Source organism: Scyliorhinus torazame, chromosome 17 (genome assembly GCF_047496885.1).
Source record: "Scyliorhinus torazame isolate Kashiwa2021f chromosome 17, sScyTor2.1, whole genome shotgun sequence".
In the NCBI taxonomy this organism is placed as follows: domain Eukaryota; kingdom Metazoa; phylum Chordata; class Chondrichthyes; order Carcharhiniformes; family Scyliorhinidae; genus Scyliorhinus; species Scyliorhinus torazame.
This window is the reverse complement of record NC_092723.1, coordinates 100030079-100055288: the sequence shown is the minus strand read 5'-3', so window position 1 is coordinate 100055288 and position 25210 is coordinate 100030079. Positions and strand designations below refer to the sequence as shown.

At 45.5% G+C, this 25210-nt stretch overlaps 1 protein-coding gene across 2 annotated transcripts in view; it reads left to right on the top strand.

The window, feature by feature from the left end:
- The window catches only part of LOC140394017 (E3 ubiquitin-protein ligase MGRN1-like), a 247376-nt gene that overhangs the window by 150087 nt on the left and 72079 nt on the right, over positions 1 to 25210 (top strand). For both annotated transcript variants that reach the window (XM_072480789.1, XM_072480788.1), the window contains exon 8: positions 15551 to 15598. In XM_072480789.1, coding sequence (XP_072336890.1) covers positions 15551 to 15598 — 48 coding nt within the window. The remainder of the gene's footprint in view (positions 1 to 15550; positions 15599 to 25210) is intronic.

The window sequence follows — 25210 nt, the reverse complement described above, 5'->3', positions numbered from 1 at the left end:
GGAGAGGGCCCTATTCTTTAATTTGTACTTTCTATTTTTGTTTGGAAACTCCAGAAGTGCCCTCGCCAGGACTTCTGGATTTCTTTTGCTACCATTTCTTCTGAACTCCAGTGAATACAATCCTAACCAACCTAATCTCTCCTTGAATGTCAGTCCCCCCCATCATAGGAATCAGTCTGGTAGACCTTCTCTGCACTCCCTCTAGAGCAACAAAACCTTCCCCAGGTAAGGAGACCAAAACTACACACAATATTCCAGCTGTGCCCTCACCAAGGCCTTGTATAATTGCAGCAAGACATCCCTGATCCTCTCGTTATGAAGGCCCACATACATTTGCCGCCTTTACCGCCTGCTGCACTTGCATGCTTATTTTCAGTGACTGGTGTACAAGGACAGCCAGGTCTCATTGCACATTTCCCGCTCTCATGCTATAGCCATTCAGATAATAATCTGCCGTCCTATTTTTGCTACCAAAGTGGATAGCCTCATATTTATCCACATTATATTGCATCTGCCATGCATTTGCCTAATCACTGAGTATTTTTCCCAGTCTATAAATTCTATGAAATCACACTGAAGCATCTCTGCAACCTCCTCACAGCTCAACTGCTTTGTGTCATGTGCAAATTAGCAGATATTACATTTAGTTCCCTCATCTAAATCAGTAATATATATTGTGAATAGCTGGGGTCCTAGCACTGATCCCGGCTGTACCCCACTAGTCACTGCCTGCAAGTTGGAAAAAGACCAGTTTATTCTTAATCTTTGTTTCCTGTCTGCCAATCGGTTTTCTATCCATCTCAATACACTACCCCCGATCACATGCACTTTAATTTTAAATGCTAATGTCTTATGTGGGACATTGTTGAAAGCCTCCTGAAAGTCCAAATAAATCTCATCCACCAGCACCACTCATCAACTCTACTCGTTACATCCTCAAAAGATTCCAGTAAATTTGTCAAACATGATTTCCCTTTCGTAAATCCATGCTGACTCTGTCCGATTCCAGCACTGTTTTCCACGTGCTCTGCTATAAAATCTTTGACAGTGGACTCTACAATTTTCACAACTACCGACATCAGGCTGACTAGTCTATAATATAATTTCCTGTTTTCTCTTTACCTCCCTTTTTAAACAGTAGAGTTACATTAGCTACCTTCCAATCAGTAGGAATGTTCCAGAGTCTGTAGAATCTTAGAAGGTGACCACCAATGCATCCACTCTTTCTAGGGCTACTTTCTTTTTTTAAATTTTAATTATGTTTATTCAGAGTTTTTCCAACAAAAATTTTCAACCAGTTAAACCCCCCCCCCCCCCCCCCCCCCCCCGTAACAGAAAAGAAAAAGACAAAAGAGCAAAACAAAACATAAACATATCAAGCAAACATAGTACAGAACTTATACAATGGGTTTCTCCCACACTTATTAACCCTCCCCTATGTTTGTACAAATACTACCGGGAAAACCCCCCTCTCCCACCCACCCAAATATCCCCCCCCCCCCCCCCGAAAGAAATACCCCCTCCCCCCCCCCACCTCCCTGGGTTGCTGCTGCTGCTGACAGAGTTCCTTCTAGCGCTCCGCGAGATAGTCAAGGAACAGTTGCCACCGCCTGAAGAACCCCTGCGCAGACCCTCTCAGGGCAAACTTTATCCTCTCTAGCTTAATGAACCCTGCCATGTCATTTATCCAGGCTTCCACACTGGGGGGCTTCGCGTCCTTCCATAATAGCAAGATCCTCCGCCGGGCTACCAGGGACGCAAAGGCCAGAATGCCGGCCTCTTTCGCCTCCTGCACTCCCGGCTCGTCCGCCACCCCAAATAATGCCAGCCCCCAACTTGGTTTGACCTGGACTTTCACCACCTTGGACATAGTCCTCGCGAAACCCCTCCAGAACCCTTCCAGTGCCGGGCACGACCAAAACATGTGGACGTGATTCGCCGGGCTTCCCGAGCACCTCCCACATCTGTCCTCCACCCCAAAGAACCTACTCAGCCTCGCCCCCGTCATAAGCGCTCTGTGAACAACCTTAAACTGTATCAGGCTGAGCCTGGCACATGAGGAAGAGGAATTAACCCTACTCAGGGCATCCGCCCATAGACCCTCTTCAATCTCCTCCCCCAACTCCTCCTCCCACTTGCTCTTCAGCTCCTCCACCAAAGCCTCCCCCTCTTCTTTCATCTCCTGATGTATCGCCGAAACCTTGCCCTCTCCGACCCATACACCCGACATCACCCTGTCCTGGATCCGCTGTGCCGGGAGCGACGGGAATTCCCTCACCTGCCGCCTCACAAACGCCAGGGCTACTTTCTTAAGTACTCTGGAATGTAGATTATTAGGCCTTGGGGATTTATCAGCCACCACAGTAGCACAAGTGGATAGCACTGTGGCTTCACAGCGGCAGGGTCCCAGGTTCAATTCCCTGCTGGGTCACTGTCTGTGCTGAGTCTGCACGTTCTTCCCATGTCTGCGTGGGTTTCCTCCCATAGTACAAAGACGTGCAGGTTAGGTGGATTGGCCATAATAAATTGCCCTCAGTGACCAAAAACGTAAGGAGGGGTTATTGGGTTACGGGGATAGGGTGGAAGTGAGGGCTTAAGTGGGTCGGTGCAGACTCGATGGACCGAATGACCTCCTTCTGTATGTCTATGTCACCAGACCCATTAATTTCTCCAACACCACTTCTGTACTAGTACTGATTTCATTTCAGTTCCTCCTTCTCACTAAATCCTGTGTTCCTCAACATTTCTGTTGTTTTAAAAAAAAAAAGAATATTACAGTGCAGGAACAGGCACTTCAGCCCACCATCCCTCCACCGATCCGGATTCCTTACTTAGACCTACTACTTAGTGCCCAAAGGATCTGTATCCCTCCATTCCCCACCCGTTCATGTGTCTTTTCAAGATACATCTTAAACGTTGCTATCGTGCCTGCCTCCACCACCTCACTGGCAAAACGTTCCAGGTACCCACCATTCTCTGCGTGAAAAACTGTACCCGCACATCTCCCCTAAACTTTCCCCCTGTCACCTTGAACCTGTGCCCCCTTGTAATTGAGTCTTCCACCCTGGGAAAAAGCTTCTGACTATTCACCCTGTCTATACTTCTCATAATTTTACAGACCTCAATCAGGTCTCACCTCAGTCTCCGTCTTTCCAATGAAAACAATCCGAGTTTATTCAACCTCTCCTCATAGTTAACACCCTCTAGACCAAGCAACATCCTGGTAAACCTTCTTTGCACTCTCTCCAAAGCATCCAGTCTTTCTGGTAGTGCGGCGACCAGAATTGCACGCAGTATTCCAAATGTGGCCTAACTAACGTTTTATGCCAACTCTTGTTTCAATGCCCCAGCCGATGAAGGCAAGCATGCCGTATGCATTCCTGCCCACCTTATCCACCTACATTGCCACTTTCATGGAACTATGGACCTGAACGCCCAGATTCCTCTGTATGTCATTGCTCCTAAGGGTTCTGCCATTTACTGTATAATTCTCACCTGAATTGGATCTTCCAAATTGCATCACCTCTCATTTGTTCGGATTGAACTCACATCTGCCATTTCTCGGCCCACTCTCCAATCTATCTATTTCTGCTGTTTCCTCTAACAGTCCCCTTCACTATCTGAAACTCCACCTATCTTTGTGTCACTTTCTGCTACTGCTGTTTCTGCAGTTGTGCCTTTAGGCAGATGGCACTTGCATTTCAATTAGGGAGACCAACAAGGCTGCTGTACTCTTAGGTTTCTCATCGCTTCCTTGCAAATATGGTGTTGGCTTAAGTTGATTAGCCATGACCTGGACATTAAGACTATTACTATTTTGGTTTCAAAAAGACCCATGGTTGGGTTCATGATATTGGTAGTGACACCGCTAGTCTGGAATGTGTCCCTTTGAGACAGTGCGGCAGTTTTTGAATGCGCAGATCAAGAGTCAGGTAACCGTCGGCAGCCTTCATTTACAGCCCATCATCCATTTAATAAAACAAGTCATTTCCAGAAGAGTCCACACTTAAATGTGGTTAATGTTTTAAAAGTTATGAATATGGCATGCATTTCCCGGACATGACAACTGGAATAGTTGAATCCAACAAATACCATATTAACGTGTGTAATATAATGAATGTGGATAGCACTACAGAATATATTCTCATTTTTAAGGGATACACCCATAGTTTTTCTAGACTCTTCATGTAACTGAAATCTTTCATCCTTAGTAGAATTCTAGTAAATTTTCCCTGCTCCCTAAGACTTTGACATCTTTCTTAAAGTGTGGTGCCAAGTATTTATAAAGGTTTAGTCTGTCTTCCTTGCTTTTGCACTCTGCTTTTATGAATAAAACTAATGATCCTACAAGCTATTTAACTTCCTTCTTCCTACCTAAAGCTCTCTGCATCCCTACCCTCTCCTAGCTTTCTCCTTCAAACCCAACTTTTTGAGTAAGCAACCTGTCCTAATCTCTGTTATGTAGCTCAGTGTCTGATTTTGTTTCATAACACTCCTGTAAAATCTCTTGTGATGTTTTACAACATTAGAGGCACTATCCAAATGCAAGTTGTTATATACATGTTCACTCAGTGTGCCAACAGCTGCTTACTCTCATGATTAGTATGGGTGTCAATTCTGATTGTCAGTCCTCCATGGCACAAATACATGACAGGAAGATCTACCACAGTTAATTACAAAACAAGCATGTTTTCAGCTTTTTGCTTACTGCTGTAGTACGCTTTTGGTTTCATTTATTAAAAAGGCTTGTTTCTGCTCCAAAGGGATTGTTTTTCTTTCATGTGGAAGAAATGGATAGATTGTTGTTTAATCAATATAGACGAACAGAATCATCTGGGATTGTATTGTTGACCTGGAAACTACTCCAAAAGGTTAATATTGTTGTTTTCAACACGAAAACAATTCTAAGCAGGAATTTGAAACTGGATCAAAATTCTTCGAAAAGCTGTGTTTTTTCCCCACAGCACAAACAGTAACTTAAGATTTAAGATCTGCTGGAGGGGTATGTGCGGATAAGATTTGTATAAAACAGACTACGTTTGCTATTCATTTTTCTGTCTGAATCTGCAGATGTTAAGGATAATTGGCCTATTACAGATTGTCTTGTTGCATGCAGGTTTCATGTACTTGTAATCGCTGAAGAAGATACAATTATGGATTACAGGGGTCTTGGTTTGTATATAGGAACTGCTGTTTGACTTTTAAGAGAGGTTAGGTTGAAAATCATCAACATGAAACACAAATGAAATTGCCTTGTAGCTTGATAGTAAGATATTTATGGGCTTCTAAAACAAAAAAATGCATCCAAGTATTGAAATACTATAGGACAAGTTGAGGGTGATATCTCCGTACAGATAATTTTCATTTATCCCATATCAATTTCATTTCATTGGAATGTGGATTGTTTACATGGGCAGTCACTGATTTGTTATATTTTGATGCTTAAGTATCAAATTGCTCCCCTTTCTCCCTCTCCCCACTCCACCTTTCACCCCAAACAAAGTCATACGCATGTAATTGTTTGGCTGTTTATAAAAATAGAGTTTAGTTTACAGCAATGTTGAATAGGCCTTCACTTTAAAATGTAAATGTTTTTGCTTCAAAGATTGCATGCAACATCTGGTTAGTAAAGTGTTTTGCTTGGAGCTGTGTGGCCTGGGTCTTAACCCTTTTGAATCATGTCTATAAAGGAACCAGCTTGAGAGTATGAATTGTTCTTTGTTGCTGTATAGTGACTGCTTTGTGTGCAGTGTTTCATGTGCTACTCTGCCATCATTCTCTGGAAAATAAAAATATAGCTGTCTCCAGAAGTTTCTTGAAATAGATTTATTCTGAAACAAAGGTGTTGGGGCGGTGAAATATTTTGACTGTAATAACCTACAGTTTGCTTAGTGATTAGCCAGAGGCAGGAAGCATGTCAGTACTGATAAAGGAAGAGACATGTCAGTACTGATTAATGAAAGGTTTCACGAACACATGAAACTCAATACAGCATACAAATAAAGCTAAAAGCAGAATGAGAACTTGTGCAACAACTGATGACCAAGCTGCCAAATCAATGTAGCCTGTGGTGAAGTACTGTGCAGCACAATGATTAAAGGACAAAATTATTAAAGTAAGTGATTGAAGAATAATCGGAGTAGGATGCAAACTTATGTCTATGATTTGCCACATAATCAGTTTGGCTTTCTTTTTGATTGAGTGAAGGACGTTCAATTTCTCAGAGGTAAAACAATGGAGAATGGATAACCTCCCACCACTCCAGGATATCTCCTGGAGAATATCTTGCACCACTCAGGTTGAGGCCTTGTGAACCAGATTCTCTACTCAACCTTTTAGTTGGATAATTAATTTGTCAATAATTGCAGCTGCTCTGACATCTTGCATTAGGAATAGACCAGCCCTCGCATTGAGTCTGCTCTGCCCTTCTATATGATCATGACGAAATAGGATTTTGCTGTAACATGTAAATGTTTTTGCTTCAAAGTGAAGCCACTTTCCTGCCTGCTACCCATATCCCTCTACTTCCTGAGAGATCAAGTCTTAAATATGCACAACAATGGAACATGACGAGCCTTTGAGGTAGAGAATATTGAAGATTCACAACCCTCTGAGTGAAGAAATTTCCCCTCATTTTAGTCCGAAGTGACCGACGACTCCTCTCGGACTGTGCCCATGTGTTTCCGATACCCAAGCCAATGGAATCTACTTCTGTGTCTACCTTGTCAAGCCCCCATGTTTCAGTGCAATCACCTCTCATTCTTCTAAAGTCCAGAGAATGTAGGCCCAATTTACTCAGATTCTAATCATCCACCCTCTTATCCCAGGAACTAATCTAGTGACCGCTAGCTTGCTGTACCAACTCTTAAGTATGGTATTTGCTGTGGTCTCGCCAAAGCTCTGTACAATTGTAGCAAGAGTTCTTTATGCTTGAGCTTCAACCCCCTTGCTATAAAGGCTAACATGCCATTTGCTGCCTTAATTGCTTTTATAAAATTCAGTCCCTTGACTGGGTCACCATTTGTTGTCCATCCCTAATTGCTCTTGAACTAAGTGGCTGGCTAGATCATTTCAGAAACTACCATGTTCCTGAGGATCTGAAGTCACATGTACGCCAGACTCGGTAGAATGGCAGATTTCTTTCTCTAAAGGGCATTAGTGAACCAGATGGGTTTTTGCAACAATCGACGATGGTTTTATGGTCATCATTAGACTTCTAAATTCCAGATTTTGATTGGATTCAAATATCACCACCTGCCGTAGTGGGATTCGAACCCCGGTCCCCAGAGCATTACCACTGGCCTATCGATTGCTGGTCCAGTGACAATACCACTACACCACCAGCTCCACAAAGAGGTACATCTTGCTGTACCTGTGCAAACTTTGTGAACCTTGTACGACTCCACCTATGCCCACGAATGTCAATATTTACAAGTTTCACCCCTTAGTCTGCTTTCTATTCTTATGACCAAAGGTAATAACCCCTCACGCTTCCACACATGAATCCGTCTGCCAACTTGATTTCCTTGTCACTACTTCATGTCCTCTCCACAGCTTCCATTTCCACCTTGCTTTGTATCAATAGCAACCTTGAATACATTACCCTCTGTTTCTTTGTTTCCTTATTACTGAATCCTTGCAGCGCCACGTGAGTTACAGCCTGCCAATTTGTAAATGCCCAACTAATTCTGACCCTTTGTTTCCTGTCCATTGGTCAATCCTCTGTCCATTCTATTATATTACTCCCAACTCCATGGGCTGGATTTTTCCCTTTGAGGCGGGACTTGTGAGCTGGGCGATTTCCAAACATTGCAACCTTGCCTCCTGTCCAGCATTACTTAGATTTAAGGTGAGAGGGGAGAGATTCAGAAGGGCCCAGAGGGGCAATTTCTTCACTCAGAGGGTAGTGAGTGTCTGGAATGGGCTGCCAGAGGTAGTAGTAGAGGCGGGTACAATTGTGTCTTTTGAAAAGCATTTAGATAGTTACATGGGTAAGATGGGTATAGAGGGTTATGGGCCAAGTACGGGCAACTGGGACTAGCTTAATGGTAAAAACTGGGCGGCATGGACTGGTTGGGCCGAAGGGCCTGTTTCCATGCTGGAAACTTCTATGATTCTATGATTACTGTCCACACTTATTTTCGTGGCAGGGACTGGCTGGAATCAGGATAGTTAACTCTTGAAGGAGCCTAAGGCAGGTACGGAGGCCAACGATACCAAGGCGGGCAGGTTAGAAGTCAGCAAGATGGAATATAGAAACATAGGACTTGGGAGCAGGAGTGCACCATTTGGCCCTTTGAGCCTAATGTCTTTCCGCCCCCCCTCCCCCCAATTCAGTAAGACCATGGCTGATCTGGTTGTGATCCCAACTCCACTTTCTATAACACTTGATTCCCTTATTTACCAATAATCTATCTAATTCTGCCTTGGATAAATTCACAAGAAAAGAATTCCACATTCTAACAATCCTCGAAGAGAATAAAATTCTCCTCATCTTCATCTTTTAAGCGAGTCAGAGAATTAGAACATAGAATTTACAGTGCAGAAGGAGGCCATTTGGCCCATCAAAGCTGCACCGGCCCTAGTAAGGGCCCCAAGCAGTAAGTGCTGGGAAGACTCCAATCTGGCAGCATCTGAGAAGAGTGAAATTAATGTTTTGAATCCAATATGACTGCAGAACGCAATCTAGATTTTGTTTACATGTTTTATGGGTGGCACTGTAGCACAGTGGTTAGCACTGTTGCTTCACAGTGCCAGGGACCCGCGTTCGATTCCAGCTTGGGTATGTGTCTGTGCGGAGTCTGCACGTTCTCCCCGTGTCTGCATGGGTTTCCTCCGGCGCTCCAGTTTCCTCCCACATGTCCCAAAAGATGAGCTTGTTAGGTAAATTGGACATTCTGAATTCTCCCCAGTGTACCCAAGCAGGGTATGTCGAGTGTGACGACTAGGGGTTTTTCACAGTAGTTCATTGCAGTGTTAATGTAAGCCTACCTGTGACACTAATAAAAATTATTATTATTTAGTTACTCTCTTCCTATTTAAATACTTATCGAACTCTTAATATTTTTTTTATGGGGGCCACGAAGAGTCCAGCACGAGTTTGTAGAGTCAAACAGAAAGTAACTTTATTTACAACAATATGTACACAGTACCAGCAGTTCACTACTGGTTCCCTCTCTATCCGGTACCACACTGGCCAGCTCTATTTATTGATTGCCCCCCGCTTATTGGAGGAGCTCGTATTCCTCAAGAAGCATGGGGTGACCTCTTGTCCACAGCCAATAGGATCCGGGCAGGTTATAAAACATTTATATTACTAGCCAGCTATCTCTTCATTCCTCTTTCACCCTCTTTTGTTTTAGTCATTCGTTGTTGGTTTTTAAAATCTGACCAATCTTCTGAACTGCCACTAGTCTTACATTTGTGTAATTTTTCTTTCAATCCTTCACTTCATACTTTCAGCCACAGATGATCATTCCTTTTCTCAGAATCTTCCTTCTTACTGGGATAAATCTTTGCTGAGAGTTATTAAAAATGAGCCTGCACAGTCATGACAATGGAGAGCTGCTTGTTTGTGTCGCATCTGCCGGTATGTGAAAGAAGTCTGAACTCTGGTTGGAGTGAGCAGAGCCCTTGTCAGTGCATGTGTGTGTTTGTGGATCTGTAGATTTTTGTATGCTTTTGTATTAATTCAAGGGATATGGGCATCGCTGGCTAGGCCAGCATTTATTGCCCATCCCTACTTACCCTTGACAAGCTGGTGGTAAACCGTCACCGTGAGCTGTTGCATCCGTATGGTGTAGGTAGACTCACAATGCTGCTGGGGAGGGAATTCCAGGAGCTTGATATGAAATGGCATCAAGTTTCACATACACGATTCCCATAGGTCATCCTATACCCCTCCTGACCTGGCCATACATCCTGATTGGCTCACTTCTCATCCCTTCCTCTGGCCTCCTATTACCCAGCATCCTTTTCTCCTCCTTATCTGGACACCCCTGCCCCTTGCTTTGCTATGCGTTCTGAAATCCTTTGTGAACAAACAGAATCAGACCGGCCTATGTTTACATTACAGTAACTAATATCTCTAAAGTAACTATTTTATATCACATTCGTCAGACACAGTGAAGGAACAATGATATATTTTCATGTCAGGATGGTGAGTTGCTTGGGGAACTTCTAAATGGTGGTGTTCCCATGTGTCTGCTACCCTTGTCCTACTCTATGCTAGTGGTTGGGGTTTGGAATGTGCTGTCTCAGAATCCTTGGTGAGTTCCTGCAGAGGATCCTCTAGATGGTGTTCACTGCTGCCACTTTGTATCAGTAGTGGAGGGAGTAAATATTTGTGAATGAGGTGCCAATTAAGAGGGCTGCTTTGTCCTGGATGCTGTCCATCTTCTTGAATGTTGCTGCACTCGTCCAGGCAAGTGGAGAGTATTTCATTGCACTCCTGACTTGTGCCTTGTGGATAGGCTTTGGGGAGTCAGGAAGTTTAGTTACTCACCACGGAATTCCCAGCCCCTGACTTCCTCTTGTAGTCATATTTATATGGCTAGCCCAGTTCAATTTCTGGCCAATGATAACCCCCAGGATGTTGATAGTGAGGGGTTCATCTATGATGATGCCATTGAATATCAAGGGGTGATGGTTAGATCCTCTATTGTTGGAGATGGCTTTTAGCCGGCACTTTTGTGGCATGTGTGTTCCTTTCCACTTGTCCGCCAGCCTGGATATTATCCAGAAATTGCTGCATTGGACATGGACTGCTTCAGTATGCTGAAAATTGTGATCAGCCAACATACCACTCATGACTTTGTGATTGAAGGAAGGTAATTGATGAAGCAGCTAAAGCTGGTTGGTCCAAGGTCACGACCCTGAGGAGTACTGTAGAAATGCCCTGAAGCTGTGTTGATTGATGTCCAACAACCACAACAATCTTCCTTTGTGCCAGGTATAACTCCAACCAGCAAGGAGTTTCCCCCCTGATTCCCATTGACTCCAATTTTGCTAGGGCTCCTTGATGCCATACTCGATCAAATGCTGCCTTTATGTCAAGGGCAGCCTCTCACCTCACCTCTGGAATTCGGCTCTTTTGTCCATTGATGGGACTCTTATTTTTCTCTTCTAATGAGAATTGGTAGTCTGATTGGTGAGATTCAAAAATATGACTTTATTGTAAGGCACTTGGCTGGTATACACTCTTATACGAAATGGTTTTTTGGCGATCACAAAATGAATAAAACAACTGGCCGTTGCCGATTACACTTGCATACGACACTGGCAATTACAAAAGAATAAGACTGTAGAAAATAAATATCAAAAAAGACATAGATAACACGGAAGCATATTGCAAAACATAAGCACAAAATAAATCACTAAACACAAACAAAATGGATGAATGATTGAAGAATTCAGGAACAAAAAACATAGAACATAGAAAATACAGCACAGAACAGGCCCTTCGGCCCACGATGTTGTGCCGAACCTTTGTCCTAGATTAATCATAGATTATCATTGAATTTACAGTGCAGAAGGAGGCCATTCGGCCCTTTGAGTCTGCACCAGCTCTTGGAAAGAGCACCCTACCCAAACTCAACACCTCCACCCAACACCAAGGGCAATTTGGACACTAAGGGCAATTTATCATTGGCCAATTCACCTAACCCGCACATCTTTGGACTGTGGGAGGAAACCGGAGCACCCGGAGGAAACCCACGCAGACACTGGGAGGACGTGCAGACTCCGCACAGACAATGACCCAAGCCGGAATCGAACCTGGGACCATGGATCTGTGAAGCAATTGTGCTATCCACAATGCTACCGTGCTGCCCTTAAGAACAAATAAATCTACACTATATCATTTTCCCGTAATCCATGTACCTATCCAACAGCTGCTTGAAGGTCCCTAATGTTTCCGACTCAACTACTTCCACAGGCAGTGCATTCCATGCCCCCACTACTCTCTGGGTAAAGAACCTACCTCTGATATCCCTCCTATATCTTCCACCTTTCACCTTAAATTTATGTCCCCTTGTAATGGTGTGCTCCACCTGGGGAAAAAGTCTCTGACTGTCTACTCTATCTATTCCCCTGATCATCTTATAAACCTCTATCAAGTCGCCCCTCATCCTTCTCCGCTCTAATGAGAAAAGGCCTAGCACCCTCAACCTTTCCTCGTAAGACCTACTCTCCATTCCAGGCAACATCCTGGTAAATCTTCTTTGCACCTTTTCCAGAGCTTCCACATCCTTCCTAAAATGAGGCGACCAGAACTGTACACAGTACTCCAAATGTGGCCTTACCAAAGTTTTGTACAGCTGCATCATCACCTCACGGCTCTTAAATTCAATCCCTCTGTTAATGAACGCGAGCACACCATAGGCCTTCTTCACAGCTCTATCCACTTGAGTAGCAACTTTCAAAGATGTATGAACATAGACCCCAAGGTCTCTCTGCTCCTCCACAATGCCAAGAACTCTACCGTTAACCCTGTATTCCGCATTCATATTTGTCCTTCCAAAATGGACAACCTCACACTTTTCAGGGTTAAACTCCATCTGCCACTTCTCAGCCCAGCTTTGCATCCTATCTATGTCTCTTTGCAGCCGACAACAGCCCTCCTTACTATCCACAACTCCACCAATCTTCGTATCGTCTGCAAATTTACTGACCCACCCTTCAACTCCCTCATCCAAGTCATTAATGAAAATCACAAACAGCAGAGGACCCAGAACTGATCCCTGCGGTACACCACTGGTAACGGGGATCCAGACTGAATATTTGCCATCCACCACCACTCTCTTACTTCTATCGATTAGCCAGTTCGTTATCCAACTGGCCAAATTTCCCACTATCCCATGCCTCCTTACTTTGTGCAGAAGCCTACCATGGGGAACTTTATCAAATGCCTTACTAAAATCCATGTACACTACATCCACTGCTTTACCTTCATCCACATGCTTGGTCACCTCCTCAAAGAATTCAATAAGATTTGTAAGGCAAGACCTACCCCTCACAAATCCGTGCTGACTATCCCGAATCAAGCAGTGTCTTTCCAGATGCTCAGAAATCCTATCCTTCAGTACCCTTTCCATTACTTTGCCTACCACCGAAGTAAGACTAACTGGCCTGTAATTCCCAGGGTTATCCCTAGTTCCTTTTTTGAACAGGGGCACGACATTCGCCACTCTCCAATCCCCTGGTACCACCCCTGTTGACAGTGAGGACGAAAAGATAATTGCCAACGGCTCTGCAATTTCATCTCTTGCTTCCCATAGAATCCTTGGATATATCCCGTCAGGCCCGGGGGACTTGTCTATCCTCAAGTTTTTCAAAATGCCCAACACATCTTCCTTCCTAACAAGTATTTCCTCGAGCTTACCAATCTGTTTCACACTGTCCTCTCCAACAATATCGCCCCTCTCATTTGTAAATACAGAAGAAAAGTACTCATTCAAGACCTCTCCTATCTCTTCAGACTCAATACACAATCTCCCGCTACTATCCTTGATCGGACCTACCCTCGCTCTAGTCATTCTCATATTTCTCACATATGTGTAAAAGGCCTTGGGGTTTTCCTTGATCCTACCCGCCAAAGATTGTTCATGCCCTCTCTTAGCTCTCCTAATCCCTTTCTTCAGTTCCCTCCTGGCTATCTTGTATCCCTCCAATGCCCTGTCTGAACTAAGAGGTCCTATTTTTAAAGGAATTCTTAACTCTGGTTTAACCCCTCCTTTGCGTTCATTGGCTTCTAATCTTTAGCTGGGACCTCTCGGTTTGTTCAAATGAATGTGTCTTACTTGGGGGATAACCTTTTAATCAGACATTCGACAATACTTGAGATTGATTGGTGCCTATCAAAGCTAGCTTAGTGTTTGTGTGTGCAGCCTTAGGAAAAGTATTGAGTTAATATTAATGTATTTCTCACGCTTTGCCATATTTCATAGCTTGGCGGAAATGAAACTCACTAAAAATTGATTCGTTGGTTGCACAAGGAACACTCTTCTCAGTTTTGAATACAATGAAATACAATGGTTAATTCATTATATGAGAAATGACTGCGTTCCCACATTCAGGGCTACTCTTAATATTTTGCATATTGGTTATATGCATTCAATTAGCCCTATATGAATACAACTAAACTCTTATCACGCATGTTTGAACAAGGCTGTAATGGTGTCAGGAGTGGAGTGACCCTGGCGGAACCCAAACTGAGCATTCATGAGGTTATTGCTGAGTAAGTGCCAATTGATCGCACTATTGATGACTCCTTCCAGTACTTTATTAATGGTTAAGATTAAATTGATGGGGTGGTAATTGCCGATTTGGATTTGTCTTGCTTTTTGTGTACAGGACATACCTAGACAGTTTTCCACATTGCCAGGTAGATACCATTGCTTTAGCTGTACTGGAGCTGCTTGGCTAGGGACATGGCAGATTCTGGAGCACAAGTCTTCAGTACTATTGCTAGAATAATGCAAGGGCCCATAGCGTTTGCAGTATCCAGTGCCTTCAGTAGTTTATTGATATCACATGGAGTGAATCAAATTAGCTGATGGCTGGCATCTGTGATGCTGGCAATCTCTGGAGGAGATGGGTCATCCACTCGGCTTTGTTGCGAATGTTTCAGCCTTATTTTTTGCATTGATGTGCTGGGCTTCCCCATCATTGAGGATGGATAATTTATGGAACCTCCTCCAGTAGGTTGTTTAATTGTCTGCTACCATTCGTGACTGGATGTGAAGGATTTACAGAGCTTAGATCTGGTTGTTGGTTGTGAAATTGTTCAGCTTTATCACTTACTGCTTATGCTGTTTGGCATGCGAGTAGTCCTGTGTTGGGCAGCACGGTAGCACAGTGGTTAGCACTGTTGCTTCACAACACCAGAGTCCCAGGTTCGATTCTGGCATGGGTCACTGCCTGTGCAGAGTCTGCACGTTCTCCCCGTGTCTGCATGGGTTTTCTCCGGGTGCTCCGGTTTCCACCCACAAGTACCGAAATACGTTTTTTCAGTGAATTGGATATTCTGAATTCTCCCTCAGTGTACCCGAACAGGTGCCGTAGTGTGGCGACTAGGGGATTTTCACAGTCACGTCATTGCAGTGTTAATGTAAGTAGTGTTAATGTAAGCCTACTTGTGACAATAATAAAGGTTATTATTATTGTAGCTTCAGCAGGGTGACATCCCAATTTTAGGGATGCCTGGAGCCGTTCCTGGCCTGCCCTCCTGCACTCTTCATTGAACCAGAGCACCAACATCAGGAAGTTTATGTAACCCTTCAGTGTTATATGAAATATCTATTCTTCAGTTCCAGCTCTATCTAGCTGTCTGTAATTTCTCTTGGTAAGTGTGTACATGTGTTTGCAGACTTGTCTGGGAAGAGAACAGTTTATGTTGTTGATACAATGAATCATCCTACATGACTAATCATATGTACGAACTGATTTCTAAAATCTTCCATCTTTCTATTTATACACTAGATTTTTCATAACTGGTATTAATATGTTTTCTTTCCTAGCTTGCTGATGACTTTATTCATTTATTTTACAGCATGTCGATGGAAGTTTTTCTGTGAAGCCATTAAAGCAAAAGCAGATTGTAAGTAACCTGCAAACATCATTGTATCAGAATAGTGATGAGCAAGGTTATTAAACTATTTGAGTTAATTTAAGTGCAGTTAATATAGAAACAAGGAGCAGGAATAGGCCAATCAGCCCTTCGAGCCTGCTCCACCATTCAATGTGACCATGACTGATCCTCTATTTCAATGCCATAATTCCTGCTTTCTCCCCATGCCCCTTGATGCCATTAAAATCTTTTTAAAAATCTATCTCTTTCTTTAATACATTCAGTGACTTGGCCTCCACAACCTTCTGTGGTAGAGAATCCCACAAGTTCACTACCCGATGAGTGAAGAAATGTTTCCTCATCTCAGTCCAAAATGCTTCCTTATTTTCTGGACCAAAACATGCCGAACAAGAAAATGCTCCTGAATATAATTCAGAAACTCTTTACCCCTTCCTAAACTTTACACTGTTACTATTGGTCCATATTAGGGTAGGTAATGCCATCCATTATCACTAATCTATAGTTTTTGCACCTCTCTGTAACTTCCCTGGAAATTTGCTCCTCTATTTCTTTCACAGTAGTGGTAGCTTATTGAATGCACTCAGTAGTGAATTGGTACCTCTCCTGGTTCTTAATTCTGACTAAATAGATTCTGTCCTTTACTCCAGAGGAGAGCTTGGGGTGTCTTTATTTCCCGATTGCTTTCTCTATGGTAGCGCCTCAGCCAGTCAGAGTCGACTTGCCAGCCAATCACTACACTTTTCTCCTGGGGTATAAATTGTTTGAAATTTGGCATTTCTGCATTTGCCCTGATGATTGCAAAATGAAAAACTTGGGCAACATACCTCTCTCTTCAGCAATATTCAAGTTGTCTACTACCAAGCGACTGTTAATAAAAAAATTGGGTGATTCAGACAGAGCAGAGCAAGTATCTTCTGATTAACCATTTAACCATTTGCTTGCACTGTGATGCTACTGGCCGCCTGATTTCCTGCCTCTTCCATCCTGCCTGCTCCATTCTGCAAGGCAATGGCAAACCCTGCCAATGTTGCTGCAGTGGACCGATTCCCGCCTGTGTGCAGTGCCCATGACAGCTCACCTCTGGCCCAATGCGTGTCTTTCCATTTCATTAATGAATCATGTCCGTGATGCAGAAGCGGTGGGGGGGTTCCCAACCCCAGATTGAAAATCAAGATCGTACTGTTTTTCACTCCGAGCCATATTTCCTTTGTAAGCCAGTTTCAAAGTATAAATTGGAAAAACACTGAAAAGGCTCCTGTATGAAGAACTGTTAGCACATGCATCGGATATCGCAGTTTGGATTGTGATTTGGATTCAGATTTCAAAATTCCACAACCATTGGCGTTAATTAATCAGCACGAGGTGTGTGAAGAATAGGAAAGAAGTTGTAATATGAAATTACCTGTAATTTACCCAATTCTCCTTTCTAGAAACCTAAATGCAGATGGAAATAATTGCAATTTTTCCTAAGCTTAGTGACTGCCAATAAAAGTTATACTTGTTTGACTAAAAATAGTAGATCACGAATCAAATTAATTGTGAATTTATTTCAAATGTTACGAGAAAATAGCATTGAATAATGTGACTTTTAAAATATTTTTAATTACTAGAATAAAAGAAAGCAAATTATCAAACAGTTAAATTTAATGGTAATGGTAGTGTGAAAACTATAGCGGTGAATGTGGCGAGGCTGTCAGTCCAAATTGTCCTTTTGGCATAAGTCAGGGGAAAACTACTGGATAAAGTATATGAAGATCCAAATTTAAGAAAGCAGTGGAGAATCCATAGAATCCCAAAGTGCAGAAGGAGGCCATTCGGTCCATTGAGTCTGCACCGACCTTCCGAAAGAGCATCCTACCTAAGTCCACTATCCTGCCCTAACCTGGTAAAGCACATTTTCTGGACACAGCTTTGCCAATCCATCTAACCTGCACATCTTTGGATTCCATTAATAATTTTTTTTAAATTCAATTGCTCAGACAACACTTCTTTAAAATATTGTTTCTGGCTGTGGAACTGATGACAAATTCCATTGCAGCAGCTGGGAGTATTATTCGCAGTGCCAGTTGGGTAATATTATTATTGGTGTCTGCCACCAGTGGGAGACTTGTAGTAGGGAACAAAATAGTACATTGAGATTTAAATTTCTAAGCTTCTATTGTCTTTATTTTCTTTGGATAACATCAACAGACGTCCTCTGGTACATCTATAATGGTGAATGTGTTATTGGCCGACCACATCTTGGGTCCCATGTGCTTTTTTTTCAATGCTTTTGTGGGACATTGTCTCTGTCACACAATATTCTCTCTGTATCACACTTCACAATCATTGGCTACTGAAGACCATACTGTGCGTTTTGAATACCCAATGGTGTACTAAGAACTAATAGAAATGTACAACTAGACAGGAAATTTCAAGTTCTAGTTTGCAAAGTTGGGGATCTTGGCAATAACCATGATCTTCATTATGTTTGGGGACGTTTATTCACCGAACCACAGTGAAGTGCTGTGATTTTGTACTACGAGTAGGGCACAGAGGCAGGCCCAAGTATGCCTCAGCTGGAATGAAGATCAAACCCCATGCCATCAGCATAACCTGATCTGCACGCTAGTCACAGTTATTGACATAACAGGCCCTTCCTGTACAGAATGGCAAATCCCAAACCTCTATTGCTTTGTAGTTCCAACTTATTCAATCCATGGTCTTTCTCATCACTGTGCCATAGAATCCCTAAAGTGCAGAAGGAGGCCATTCGGCCTATCAAGCCTGCACTGAGCCTCTGAAAGAGCGTCCTACCTATGCCCATGCTGCCACCCAATCCCGCAACCCAGTAACCCCACTTAACCTTTTGGACACTTGAGGGCAATTTTCGCATGGGCAATCCTAAGCTGCACATCTTTGGACTACAGGAGGAAACCGTAGCACCCAGAGGAAACCCAGGCAGACACTGGGAGAACATACAAACTCCACAAAGACAGTCACCCAAGGCCAGAATTGAACCCGGCTCCTTTGTGCTGTGAGGCAACAATGCTAACCACTGTGCCACCCAAATTTGTGCATGAATTTGTAGAATGTTTTACAGTTCAGAATACACCTCATCTGGACCTCCGGTGGCAGCTATGAAGGAGCAGGTCGCACAGTGCGGATGGTGGCTCCCGCTCGGGTTGGACCTTTTCCCCGAATTTCTGTCGGACTTGATTCGGTAAATTGATGGTGGAGGCAATTAGGAAGAGGAATCCTACATCAGTGCATGGAGAGGCGGACCAGAGGTACTCGCAAAGGAAGAAATAAGCGAACAGAGAAGGCTTGGGCTGAGGCTGCAGCGGGAGAAACCATGGCGGACGACCGGAGTCCTGACTTGACGACCCAGCAGTCAACGGAGCAGCTGATGCAGTTCATACAGGAGGGCTTCACCAAGCAGAAACAGGAATGCTTGGACCCGATTAAGGAATCGATTGCACGGCTGGAACTGAGACTGGATGCTCAAGACCGGGCGACCCAGAAAGTGGTGAAGGCACTGACTGAGCAGGAAGAACATCACAAAGCAGTGGAGTTGGAGGTGGGGATGCTGAGAGACAGCAGAAAAAGCTCCCGGAGAAGGTGGAGTACTGAGAGAATAGGCCCCGCCGGCAGAACGTGAGAATCGTTGTTCTCCCAGAGGAGTCTGAAGGAGCGGACGCTGGGGCATACATAGTGGGCATGTTCGAGAGGTTACTGGGGGATGGGACATTGTCCCGATCTTTGGGAGGTGGATAAGGCTCACAGAGCGCTCACGAGGAAGCCGCGTGTGGGATACCCCCCGAGGGCAATGGTGGTGAGATTCCACAGGTACCTGGACAAGGAGGGTATTTTACGGTGGGCCAGGCAGACACTGAGCTGTAAATGGGAGAATAGCATCCTATGTATATACCAGGATCTGAGTGCAGATGTGGGCAGGAGAAGAGCAGGGTTCAACCAGATAAAGTTGAGCCTCTTCAAGAAAAAGGGTAAGTTTGGACTGCTGTATCCGGCCCACCTTTGGGTCATGTATGAGGAGCAACAGTTTTACTTTGAGCCGCCCGAGGAAGCGATGGACTTCGCTAGGAAGAAAGGGCTGGTGGCGGACTGAGGTCTTTGAACTTTGCTGCAGCGCTTATGTTAAAAAGTTGCTTCTTTTTGGACGTTATTTGTAATGCCTTCTGTCTTGACTTGGGGCCTGTTGCAGAGCTGTGTGAGTTAAAGTTTGCATTTGCACTGATGGGGGATGGAGGTGTGAATGTTAGATGTTGGATCTTCTGTTTAATTTTTTTTTGTGGTTCTTTCGGGCAATTGTGTTGGGATTGTTTTTCTTTTGCATGTGTGTCTGAGGGGGTGGAGGGGGGGAACAATAGGTGGAAAATGTCGGGCACCATGGGCCGGGCTAGCTCACGGAAGCGCAGTGGGGGGGGGGTGAGCAGATGTTATGTTTGTTGAAGGGGGTGGTTTGCATAGTGCCGTTACAAGGGGGGGGGGGAAATGTTCTGTTGATGGGGAGGGACTTTTGCTGTGGGACAAAAAGGAGGTCGGGGGCGGAGACTGCCTGGGGATGGGCCTGCGGATGCATGGAGTGTGGATTGGAGACTGGCCCAAGATGGCTGATAGGTGGAAGGCGGGGGGTAGGAGTGGAGGGGGGCGATAAGCCCCCCAACCAGGCTGATCACATGGAACGTAAGAGGGTTAAATGGGCCGGTTAAGAGGGCACGCGTGTTCGCGCATTTGAAGGGACGGAAGGCGGACGTGGCAATGTTACAGGAGACGCACCTTAGAATAACTGATCAGATTGGATTAAGGAAGGGACGGGTCGGACAGGTCTTTCACTCGGGGCTGGACTCTAAGACGAGAGGGGTCGCGATCCTGATTAACAAGCGAGTGTCATTCGAAGCGGGAAGAATAGTTGCGGATGTGGGAGGCCGTTAGATTATGGTTAGTGGGAAGCTGGATGGGCTGCCGGTGGTACTCGTGAATGTGTAAGCGCCAAATTGGGATGATGTGGAGTTCATAAAGAGGATGCTGGGGAAGATCCAGAACCTGGATTCGCACAAGTTGGTCATGTGGGGGGGACTTTAACCCAGTCATTGACCCAGGGCTAGACCGGTCGAGCTCAAAGCCAGGCAGGGTGCCAGCAATGGCAAAGGAGCTAAAGGGATTTATGGAGCAAGGGGGGGGGGGGGTGGACCCATGGAGATTTGGGCGGCCGAGAGTGAAGGCGTTCTCCTTCTACTCACATGTGCATAAAGTGTACTGTGGATAGCACAATTGCTTCACAGCTCCAGGGTCCCAGGTTCAATTCCGGCTTGTGTCACTGTGCGGAGTCTGCACATCCTCCCCGTGTATGCGTGGGTTTCCTCCGGGTGCTCCGGTTTCCTCCCACAGGCCAAAGATGTGCAGGTTAGGTGGATTGGCCATGATAAATTGCCCTTGTGTCTGAAATTGCCCTTAATGTTGGGTGGGGTTACTGGATTATGGGGATAGGGTGGAGGTGTTGACCTTGGGTAGGGTGCTCTTTCCAAGAGCCGGTGCAGACTCGATGGGCCGAATGGCCTCCTTCTGCACTGTAAGTTCTATGAATTCTATGATAAACAGGGCTTTACTGACGGGGGTAGTGGACACTGGGGTATTCAGCGATCACAATCTCAGACCATGGCCCGCACTGGGTAGACCTACAGTTGAGCAAGGAGTGTGGCCAACGCCCGCGCTAGAGACTGGATGTAGGACTTTTAGCAAATGAGGAGGTGTGTGGGCGGCTGAGGAAATGTATTCAGAACTACCTGGAAGTCAACGACACAGAGAAGTTTCGCCGGCGGTGGTCTGGGATATGCTGAAGGCGGTGGTTAGAGGGGAGCTGATCTCGATACGGGCCCACAGAGAAGGCAGACAGAGCGGAAACAGACCTATTGAACAGGGAAATACTACAGGTCAACAGGAGTTAGGCGGAGGCCCCAGAGGCAGGGCTTTTAAGGGAACGATGGAGGCTACATGAGGAGTTTGGCTAGTTAACTACAGGGAAGGCGGTGGAGCAACTGAGGAAGGCGATGGGGGCGATTTATGAATACGGAGAGAAGGCCAGCAGAATGCTCGCGCAGCAACTCAGAAAGAGGGAGGCAGTCAGGGAGATTGGGAAAGTAAGGGACGGGGATGGGAACCTGGTCGAAGATTCAGCAGGGGTTAATATGGCATTTAAAGAGTTTTACAGCAGGTTGTATGAGTCGGAACCCTCAGCTTGGCCGGAGGGGATGAGGCAATTCTTAGGGGGGCAGAGGTTCCCGAAGGTGGACGAGGGGTTGGTAGAAGGGCTGGGGGCCCCGATCGAGTTGGAGGAAATAGCAGATGGGCTAAGGGCCATGCAGTCGGGTAAAGCCCCGGGGCTGGACGGGTACCCAGTGGAGTTTTATAAAAAGTTCTCTGGGATATTGGGTTTGCTGTTGATGAGGATATTTAATGAGGCAAGGGAGAGAGGGGTGCTTCCAACGACGATGTCACAGGCCACTATCTCATTGATCCTGAAATGGGGGAAGGACCCGGAGCGCAGCGGGTCCGACAGGCCGATCTCCCTACTAAATGTAGACGCCAAACTGTTGGCCAAAATCTTGTCCTCTGGGATTGAAGACTGCGTTCCGGACGTGATTGGGGAGGACCAGACGGGATTTATTAAGCGTAGGCAGTTGGCAGCCAACGTAAGAATGTTGTTGAATTTGATCATGATGCCCGCAGAGGGTAGCGACGTGGAGGTAGTGGTCGCAATGGACGCAGAGAAGGCATTTGATCGGGTGGAATGGGAATATCTGTGGGAGATACTGGGGCGGTTTGGATTTGGTCGGGGCTTTATCGACTGGGTCAGACCGCTGAATCAGGGTCCCATGGCGAGCATACGGACGAACAGGTCAACATCGGACTATTTTAGGCTGCACCGGGGGATGAGGCAGGGGTGCCCCCTCTCCCCACTGATGTTTGCGTTGGCCAGAGAGCTGCTGGCAATTGCATTGAGAGCCTCAAGGGGCTGGTCCGGGGGTGGAATGCAGAGTCTCGCTATACGCAGATGACCTGCTCCTATATGTTTCGGACCCACTAGAAGGGATGGAAGAAATTACGAGGATTCTGGGGAATTTGGCCGATTTTCGGGTTTTAAATTGAACATGGGGAAAAGTGAGATGTTCACGATCCAGGCAAGGGGGCAGGAGAGGCGATTGGGAGAGCTGCCGTTTAGAGTGGTAGGGGGAAGCTTTCGGTACGTAGGCATCCGGGTGGCATGGGAATGGAAACGGCTACACAAGTTAAATCTGGCCCGACTAGTAGACCAAATGAAGGAAGGTTTCCAAAGGTGGGACGAGCTCCTGTTGTTACTGGCGGGGAGGGTGCAGACAGTGAAAATGACAGTCCTCCCGAGATTCCTGTTTGTGTTTCAGTGTCTCTCCATCTTTATTCCACACTCCTTCTTTTAACGGGTCAATAAGTTGATCACTGGCTTTGTATGGGCGGGTAAGACCCCAAGAGTAAAAAAGGGGATGCTGGAACGGCGCCAGGGGGAGGGCGGGCAGGCTGGCGCTGCCGATCTTTAGTAATTATTACTGGGCAGCGATTATAGCCATGATTAGGAAGTGGGTGGTGGGGGGAGGTGTCAGTGTGGGAGCAAGTGGAGGCGGCATCATGCAAGGGCACTAGTTTGGGGGCATTGGTAACGGAGCCTCTGCCGTTCCCACTGGCACGTGGTGGTCGCGGCCCTGATAGTCTGGGGGCAATGGAGGAGTCATGTAGGAGCAGAGGGAGCATCGGCCTGGTCTCCAATCTGCAATAATCACCAGTTTGTCCTGGGGAGGTGGGATGGAGGGTTCCAGAGATGGCAGAGAGCAGGGATTGAGAGGATGGGGGATACGTTTATAGATGGGAGCTTTCCCAGTCTGAGGGAGTTGGAGGAGAAATTTGAATTGACGGGGAGGGAATGAGTTTAGGTACCTACAGGTGCGGGACTTCCTACAGAGGCAGGTCTCAACCTTCCATTCTTACCGCCAAGGGGGATACAGGACAGGGTAGTTGCCAGAGTGTAGGTGGGAGAAGGGAGGGTTTCTGACATTTACAAGGAACTCATGGGGTCAGAGGAAACGCAGACTGAGGAGCTGAAACGCAAATGGGAAGAGGAGTTAGGAGGAGAGATAGAGGATGGTATCTGGGCGGAGATGCGTTGAGTAGTCAACGTGTCCACAACATGTGCCAGGCTCAGCCTGATACAGTTCGAGGTCGTGCACCGGGCACACATGAAAGTGGCCCGGATGAGCATGTTCTTTGGGGTAGAAGATAGGTGCGCAAGGTGTGCGGGAGGGCCAGCGAACCATGTCCATATGTTCTGGGCGTGCCCGAAGCTTAGGGGATTCTGGCAAGTGTTTGCGGATGTCGTGTCCAGAAGTAGCGATTTTCGGAGTGTTGGAAGACCCGGGGATCCAGGAGGAGAAAGAGGCAGACGTTCTGCCTTTGCTTCCCTGGTAGCCCGGAGACGGATACTATTAGCTTGGAGGGACTCAAAGGCCCCGAAGTCGGAGACCTGACTAACTGACATGGCTAGCTTTCTCTGTTTGGAGAAAATAAAGTTCGCCTTGAGATGGTCAATGTTAGGGTTCGTCTGGAGGTGTTCATCGACTTCTTTGGGGAAATTTTTGGGGGTTGGGGTTTAGTTTAGTTTAGAGTAGGGGGTTAGAAAAGGTGGGACCTGTGAGGGAGGAAGACGGCTTTTGCACTATGTTTATATTTGTATGTACATTGTTCCTTCAAACCATAAAAACCTCAATAAAATGTGAATTTTAAAAAAAAGAATACAACTCATCTAACACATCTCATTGGACAGTGTGAACATGCAATTTGACCAATTCAGAATATCTCTCTTTGAATATATCCCCAATTATGTATAAACAATCACATTCATTCCTCTAACCAGATTTTCCATTATTTTGACCAATAAAAGACCAACATTAATATCCAATATCAAACAATCTGCCACCATGCTAAAGAACTCTTGATACCTTGGCTCAGGCATGCATGCCACTTACAATCTCAGACGATGTAATGCTCATTACAGTCATTACATAGATCCATAGAAGATGGGAGCAGGAGGAGGCCTTTTGGCCCTTCGAGCCTGCTCCGCCATTCATCACAATCATGGCTGATCATCCAACTCAATAGCCTAATCCTGCTTTCTCCCCATAGCCTTTGATCCCATTCTCCCCAAGTGCTATAACAAGCCGCCTCTTGAATATATTCAAAGTTTTAGCATCAACTACTTCCTGTGGTAATGAATTCCACAGGCTCACCACTCTTTGTGTGAAGAAGTGTCTCCTTATCTCGGTCCGAAATGGTTTACCCTGAATCCTCAGGCTGTGACCCCTGGTTCTGGACACACCCATCATTGGTAACATCTTCCTGCATCTACCCTGTCTAGTCCTGTTAGAATTTTATAAGTCTCTCTGAGATCCCCCCTCATTCCTCTGAACTCCAGCGAGAACAATCCCAACCTAGTCAATCTCTCCTCATATGACAGTCCCGCCATCCCTGGAATCAGTCTGGTAAACCTTCGCTGCACTCCCTCGAGAGCAACAACATTCTTCCTCAGAGGAGGAG